This window comes from Myotis lucifugus, unplaced genomic scaffold (genome assembly GCF_000147115.1).
Source record: "Myotis lucifugus unplaced genomic scaffold, Myoluc2.0 scaffold_169, whole genome shotgun sequence".
Taxonomy (NCBI): Eukaryota; Metazoa; Chordata; class Mammalia; order Chiroptera; family Vespertilionidae; genus Myotis; species Myotis lucifugus.
In genome coordinates this window covers 1,860,218-1,868,130 of record NW_005871217.1, presented here as the reverse complement: position 1 = coordinate 1,868,130, position 7,913 = coordinate 1,860,218, and the positions used below count along the sequence as shown (strand labels likewise).

Sequence of the window (7,913 nt, the reverse complement as noted above, 5' to 3'; positions counted from 1 at the left end):
CATGCTATGATAATACACCAGAGGCTCTTTTGAGTTGGACATTTTTTCATTATTGGGAGAACCGCCTCCATTTTTTTCTTTAAAACAACTTGGAATTCCTAGCTTTCAGGAGTAGTTTTATGAATGCCTTTCAGAGTAAAATTTCTTTTTAAAAATATATTTTTATTGATTTCAGAGAGGAATGGAGTGGAAGAGAGAGAGATAGAAACATCAATGATGAGAGAGAATCACTGATTTGCTGCCTCCTGCACGCCCCCCATTGGGGACCAAACCTGCAACGTGGGCGTGTGCCTTGATCGGGAATCCAAACCGTGACCTCCTGGTTCATAGGTCGACACTCAACCACTGAGCCACGCCAGCTGGGCTAGAGTAAAATTTCTATTTATGGTTTAAAACATGGTTGTGGTTGTGCCACAGGGGTGTGGCAGTTAAGGATATACTGCAGTTCTAGTCCTAAATTTTTCCCTTTTGACTTCTTCCTACAGAAATAAAGGTTCTGTCCTTAGGATTTAGCTAAAAATCCTCTTCTAACGTGAGAGGCAAAATAGACTACCCACCTTGACTCCTCAAGTTGAATGTGACTCTGATTCATAGGATTTTAAACCATCAGTTGACTTGACTAGAGAAAGTAACTTTAAAGCATCAAGAAAGAATAATCTGAAATAAGAAGGTATCAACATTACTATTTTTCACCTGCTTAATTGTGTTATAAAATGATCTTTTTCTACAGTGAGAAACAACTATCTTTGATTTTTATTACTGTTTTTAGAGGGCATATATAACAGCTTTTTTTGCATTCAGAAATTTGCAAGGTTTAGTATATGTATATTTCTGGTTTATATATTCACACATCTACTCAAAATGAATTTCTATACATGTCATCCTGTGGAATTATGAAAGGAATGAAATTGATATCACATTTGTTTTTTGGTGGTTTACTCATCTATATATATAAAAGGCTAATATGCAAAGTGTCCCCTCAGGAGTTTGATGGACCAGGAGTTCAATTGCTCACTATGACGTGTGCTGACCACCAGCAGGTGGCATGGAATGAAGGAAGGCTGGCCAGCAGCCAGCAGCCGGGGAATGGAGGCACTGGCAGGCAGGCAGCAGCTGCTAGGGAACCTACCTGTGCACTAATTTCATGCACTGGGCCTCTAGTCATTCAATAATTGCTTACTATAAGCTCACTGCTTACTAGACTCACAGTGCTGGGAATCCAGAGATTTCTAAGTCAAGATACTATGTGACTTGGAGGTTTTTTGGGATGGACAAGCATATAAATAATTATTGTGTGCTGTATAATAAGTCTTCTAAGAGATATTTCCAATCTGAAGCAATAATAAAGGATATGAAGGGATGGGGAGGGTGGGCAGTTCAACAGGGTGTTTTATTTTATCAGAATTTTAATGGATCATTATAAGACTTCTAGTACCATAACCAAATGAAGGATCTTTCATTGCTTGACCCAAGATAAACTAAGGGAGCCAGTGTAACCCACCATCTATTATATACTTACTATATGATAGGCATTGTGTTAAGTACTTCAAATACATTATACTTTGTATAATTTCCTCCTCATCTTATGAACCTTGTTATATTCACTTTCTCGATAAGAAAATCAAGGCTCATAGAGAATAAGTAATTTGTCCAAAGTTACCCGGCTTGTAAATGGCAGAGGTGGGATTAAAACTCAGACCTTCCCAAAGCCACTATGTTATAACATTTCTTAAGAAGGGACAGGGAGGTTGGGGTAGAGTAAAAGAGGACATTTTGGGCAGAAGGAATCATAAGTTAAAGCAATGTAGAAATAAAAAAGTGGGTGAGTCTGATGGGTTTAGATTCAGTAGCTAAAGTTTAGAGTCATTTTGGGGGGTATCAAAGGGAAAGATAGTTGGAATCAAAGCCCAGGAATAAGGCAAAGACCAATGTGGAACTTCTCATATACTGTATTAAATATATTTGAACTTCATTCTCTAGACTTTGAGAAGCCTTTGACAGTGTTTATACAAGGAAGGCCATAATCAGTTTTGCATTTGAGAAAGATAATTCTAGTTATCGTGTGAAGGGTGAATTAGTAAGTGGAGACTAAAAACACTAGTTTGTATGAGGAATTATAATGAACTGCATCTGCTTCTTCCTTTGAGAAATGAGAATTGCAATAGTTACTTCATTCGATTATTAGAAATATTAACTGAGTCATCACATTAAAAGAGATCCAAGCCAGGCCGGCATGGCTCAGTGGTTGAATGTCCACCTATGATCCAGAAAATACGGGTTTGATTCCTAGTCAGGGCACATGCCTGGGTTGTGGGCTCGCTCTCCAGTGTGGGGCGTGCAGGAGGCAGTCGATCAATGATTCTCATCATTGATGTTTCTATTTTTCTCTCCCTCACCCTTCCTCTCTAAAACCAATAAAAATACATTAAAAAAATAGATCCAAAAAGACTGGCATATAGTAAGTGCTTCTTAAATGTAAGCTATTGTTACTATGTTACTAATACTACTGTTATTATATTATGTAAAAGAGTAAAAAACCAAAGAGTAAAAAATGAAATGAAATTTTCAAGTTTAATAAAGAAATATGAGGAGGAGCTTCATCTTGAGACTTGAATTGATCCTTGACGCCAAGGACCAGAAGGGGAAAGGTATGGGCAAAGGCAACAAAAACTGAACATATTATAGACAGGCAATAATACCCACACCATTTTTGTAGATGTAAAGAGGTCTTGACAGATACAATCAATTAAGGACATGGACACTGGAGTCCTACTGTCTGAGACACTTATTAATGTTGGGCAAGTTTAATATTGGGCAAGTTATTTACCAGTTTCTTCATTAGAAAAATAAAGATAATATTTGTACCCACTTTATTGACTAAGAACAATACCTGGCACATAGTAAGTCCTATGCAGTGCTAGGTATTCTTATCATTAATCAGAGAAAAGAACTCATTTATAGATAGTTTTGAGATCCAGGATAAGAGTTTTGGATTTGATCTTTAGGCAAAGAGGAGTCACTGACAATTTTAAACAGGGAAGAAGGTGATATAATAACAACTGATCTGGTAATAGAATGTAGGATATTTTTTGGAAGTTGGGGCAGGTTGTAGGGCAGATGTGGATGGATCTCAGCTAGAGATGGACAGATCAATAGTGCAGAATGAAGAACAGAAGTGGCAGTGGTAATATGTATATGCAAGTGACTTCATAAAGGAGTAATTTCTAGGTTAGTGAGGAATACACATGAGGTCATTAAGGTGACTCTAAAGTTTCTAAATCTCCAGGTTGAAGACTGGGAAAAGTGTGATATTATTGCCAGGGGGAAAATCATAAAATATGGCCTGTTTTGGCTGGAAAAATAAAACAAAGATTATTAAAATAACTTAGATTTTAAAAAATATATATTTTATTGATTTTTTTACAGAGAGGAAGGGAGAGGGATAGTTAGAAACATCGATCAGCTGCCTCCTGCACACTCCCTACTGGGGATGTGCCCGCAACCAAGGTACATGCCCTTCACTGGAATCGAACCTGGGACCTTTCAGTCTGCAGGCCGATGCTATATCCACTGAGCCAAACCGGTTTGGCAAAAATAACTTAGATTTTAAAAAACACTTTCACATACATGAGTGTGATTTGGAAAATGATGAATTCAAGGTACTGCTGGTACACTCAGCAAGCAGTTGCCAATAGTGAACTGAAGCTTATGAGAGAGGCTAGGATTTTGTAATCATATATGTAAATGTAATAGTTGGAAAAGCTTAAAAGGATGATTTCTCTGAGGGAGAGATTAGATAGAAAAAAAGCCCCACAGTTTTGAGGCTTGCACAGTCACAGTTTAGGATGGTTTGAGAAGCAAGATAAGCCAGTGGCAAAGATGCAATTGGAATTGACTGGGAGGTAAGAAGATGCTCAGCAAAGTCTAATATGGACAACTAGAGGCCCAGTGCATGAAATTTGTGCACTGGGGGAGGGGGGGTCCCTCAGCCCAGCTTGGGCCCTCTTGCAGTCTGGGAGCCCTTGGGGAATGTTGGACTGACGTATTAGGCCCAAGTGGGCCTAAGTCATCAGTCAGACATCCTTGGCACTGCCACAGAGGCAGGAGAGGCTCCCACCACTGCTGCTGCGCACTGGCAGCGAGTGCAAGCAGTGGCTCTAGTTCTGGCAGTGGGTGTGAGAGGCGGGCTGCCAACTCCAATCGTCCTCCAGGAACAGGGGGAGGTGGGAGTTGATTGGGGCCGGCACTGGGCACCGGCAGCAAGTGCGAGTGGTGGGCTCTAGTGCTGGCAGCAGGTGCGAGTGGGGCCAGTGCCAGAAGCAGGTGTGAGCGCCAGGAGGGACCACAGTGCACAGGAGCAAAGAATTTTCAGTAACCATGAGAGGCTTGCCCTGATGACAGCAACTGGGCCCCGCCTTGGTCCGGTGCCCCCGCTCACCTGCTCCACCATTCCACCGTGGCCAATGCCCTCCATGTTCTGCATTCTGCCACCTGCTGCTGATGTCCATCATGTTCCGCACATGCCCCCTGGTGGGCAGTGCACATCATAGTGACTGGTTGTTCGGTTATTCCGCCATTCAGTCTGTTTGCATATTATAATCCTATATATCCTATATAATAAAAGCCTAATATGCTAATTGTCCCATTGGGTGGTGGTTCGACTGGGAGTTTGACAGGGAGACCAGGAGTTCGACTGCTCACTATGACGTGCGCTGACCACCAGGGGGCAGCACGGAACATGGCAGGTGCCAGCGACGTGCTGTGACCTCTCATTGGCTACCTGGGGGCGGGGGTGATGGAGACGGAGGTGCAGTGAGAATGCAGGGTGTCCGCCGAGCTCACTCTCACTCCCCCTGCTACCCTCCCCTGGGACACCAGGGCTCGCATGCCAAGGAAGCCCCCACCCCTGTGCTCAGGTGCCAGGAGCCTGTGAGGAGCCTTCCCCACACCCATATGTCCTCTTCCAGGTGAGCTGGGCTGCAGCCACTGGGACCGCAGGGGCCGGTTGGGCTTCCTGTGGGTTCGTGCAACAGCCGGTCTGCGAGGCCGGCTGGGAGAGAGTGCACTGCCCGATCGTCTTCCATGTGGCACCGCTGGGCGGCTCAGAGGCCCACACTGCCTGGCCATGCTCACTGCATTTCTGTGTGGGGACTCGGGCGCTGTGACTCAAGCTGAGGGGGGCATGTGGAGGCCCAGGGGCCCAGGTGCTGCCCAGAGAGCAGCTGGGACTTGCCCTTCCACGCCAGGCACTCGTGCTTTGGTCACTGGCAGGCCTAGGGACTGCACCCATGCATGAATTTCATGCACCGGAACTCTAGTATAGAAATAAAGGAGAATGGGGAGCAAAGAAAGGTGATGAGCACACCATGTTTTTTGTTGGAAACAGTGGTTCTAGTAAAATGGTAGAGGCAGAAGTTGGGATATAAAAGTGAGGAATGAGTGGACATTTGAGAAGGTACTAAGTTATGGTCTTACGATAGTTGCCTATATTCTTTATTTTATAATTAATTTTCTCATACTGCAACAAGGTATCACTTTATACCCAGTAGAGTGGCAAAATTTAGAAATCTGGATAATGCCAAGTCATGGTGGGAATGTGAGGATTAAGTAGGAATGCAGACAAAGGACATTTTAGAGAGCAATATGTCACTGATTAGTCAAATTAGGTATATGCATACAGTGTGACTCAGAAATACTGCTGGTTATATAGCCTAAATGTGTTCTATCACAGGTTCATAGGAAACATGTACAGGAGCGTAAATTGGAGCAGGGAGTTAGAGGCAATCTGGGTGTCTGTCACTGACAGAGTAGATAGTAAAACATAGTGCGTGCATACCATGGAGTATCATGTCACAGTTAGAAGCAGGAGATTAGGTATACATATAGCAACATGAAGGAATTTGAGCACTATAGTGCTGAGTGTGAAAAGTGTATAAATATGTATAAATGAAGACTGAAATGTATGATGCAATAACATCAAGAATATATATGCACAGAATATATATACACTAAACATCAGAATGGCAGCCTATGGTGGGATCAGGGACAGGAATGGGAATGGACTGAGAGTAAAATAGAATAACCAAAACAAATCAACAAACACCACAAGAAAGTCCCTGCATGGACTACGATAACATGCCATGAATTGAGGATTGTGATCATTTGATACACCCAACATTCAGCAGGACATTAAAAATATAATTGCAAGGCCAAATGATGTGCGATTTTTCTATTCTGCCATTTTCAAGTTAAAAATAGATAGTGGTTTGCTTGATTTTCTTGGTATATAGTGTGTACGAGTGCAGAAAATTAATGTTTATAAACAGAATCCCCATACTGTAAACTTTTACTTAGAACCAATGTCTTTTGCTTCTGCAGATCAATATGGCCATGCCAGAGAAATCAAGTTGTACCAAATCAAGCAAGGATTTCAGTCATTTTCCCGAGATTGTTGAACTCAATGTGGGTGGTCAGGTGTACATCACTCGCTATCCTACTTTGGTCAGTGTTCCTGGCTCCCTGCTCTGGGAAATGTTCAGTGAAAAGAATCCTTGCTCCCTAATCCAGGACAACAAAGGGAGGTTTTTTGTAGACCGGGATGGTTTCCTCTTTCGCTATGTGCTAGACTACATGAGGGACCGGAAACTAGTGCTTCCTGACCACTTTCCAGAGTGTGGTCGGCTCCAGAGAGAAGCAGAATACTTCAAGCTACCAGAGTTAGTGAAGATGTTGGCTCCGAAAATCAACATGATCAACTCAGTTGCCAATGATTTATGCCAAAGTGATCTAGAAGAGCTTTCCACCAACATTGACATCGCATGTAATCTCTCTTCAAGTAATAACATCCAAGTTACTGGCCCTGATAACCCCCCAGCTCTGACAGCAAATACTGGCTCTGACCTCAAGAAGGCAGGTTTCATCACTATTGGCTATCGAGGCTCCTATACTCTGGGTCGAGATAGCCAAACAGATGCCAAATTCCGCCGCGTGGCCCGAATCATGGTGTGTGGTAAGATCTCATTGGCCAAAGAAGTATTTGGAGATACTCTGAATGAGAGCAGAGACCCTGACCGTCCTCCTGAGCGGTACACTTCTCGATATTACCTCAAGTTTAACTTTCTGGAACAAGCCTTTGACAAACTAGCTGATGCTGGCTTTCACATGGTAGCATGCAATTCCACTGGCACCTGCACTATCACCCATGACCAGACAGATGACAAGATCTGGACATCTTACACTGAATATGTTTTCTGCCGGGAGTGACACTTAAAAGAAATCACCCAGAAAATACAAACCAAACAGCGAACTCTCTCTCTCTCTCTCTCTCTCTCTCTCTCTCTCTCTCTCTCTTCTCTGTTCCTGTGCAGCTATACCTTTTAGAAATAAACAGATTAATTTTGGATCTACAAATCTGGGACAATGCCATTCTCTTCACCGTAACCATTTGAACTTTTGTTGGTAACTTCCTTCTTACACATTCCATCCTATCTGGCTTCCAACCGGCCTTGGATTGTGGAGTTGGATGTCATTTCATGGAAAGTATTCAATGCGTAGGCATATGTGCATGTACATCACTGTAAATAGTAGAGGTGTATTTCTTGAGTGAATGCAGTTAGATAAACCCACAAGATTTAGTTAGTTAGCTGAGAAATGCTAAGCCATGGTTTCCAAGCTAGTTCTCAGCACCACATCTTGGAATTGCTTATATACCTTGCTGTTTGTACGCTCCTAAAGAAAGCTCCATGTATACTTGTTCTGAAATCGATACCCCTACAGTAAATGTGAATATGCTTTGTAAACTGTTATTGCTATTCTTTTTGTCCAGATGGAATGGAAGAAACTGGCAGGCATCTTTCAGGAGGTTCATAGAAAGGCCAATCAATTCTATGATTATTAATTATTCTTATTAGAAG

At 42.5% G+C, this 7,913-nt stretch overlaps 1 protein-coding gene across 1 annotated transcript; it reads left to right on the top strand.

Moving 5' to 3' along the window:
* The first annotated feature begins 609 nt into the window (after positions 1-609).
* On the top strand, positions 610-7,326 carry LOC102425569 (BTB/POZ domain-containing protein KCTD12-like). The gene is made up of 2 exons (XM_014462088.2): positions 610-670; positions 6,379-7,326. The coding sequence occupies exon 2, from the start codon at positions 6,385-6,387 to the stop codon at positions 7,261-7,263; it is 879 nt and encodes a 292-aa protein (XP_014317574.1). The 5' UTR covers positions 610-670; positions 6,379-6,384; the 3' UTR covers positions 7,264-7,326.
* The last annotated feature ends 587 nt before the right edge of the window (positions 7,327-7,913 follow it).

Excerpts from the sequence above, each read along its gene's own strand:
- LOC102425569 (XM_014462088.2), top strand. The coding sequence starts at position 6,385 with ATGGCCATGCCAGAGAAATCAAGTTGTACCAAATCAAGCAAGGATTTC.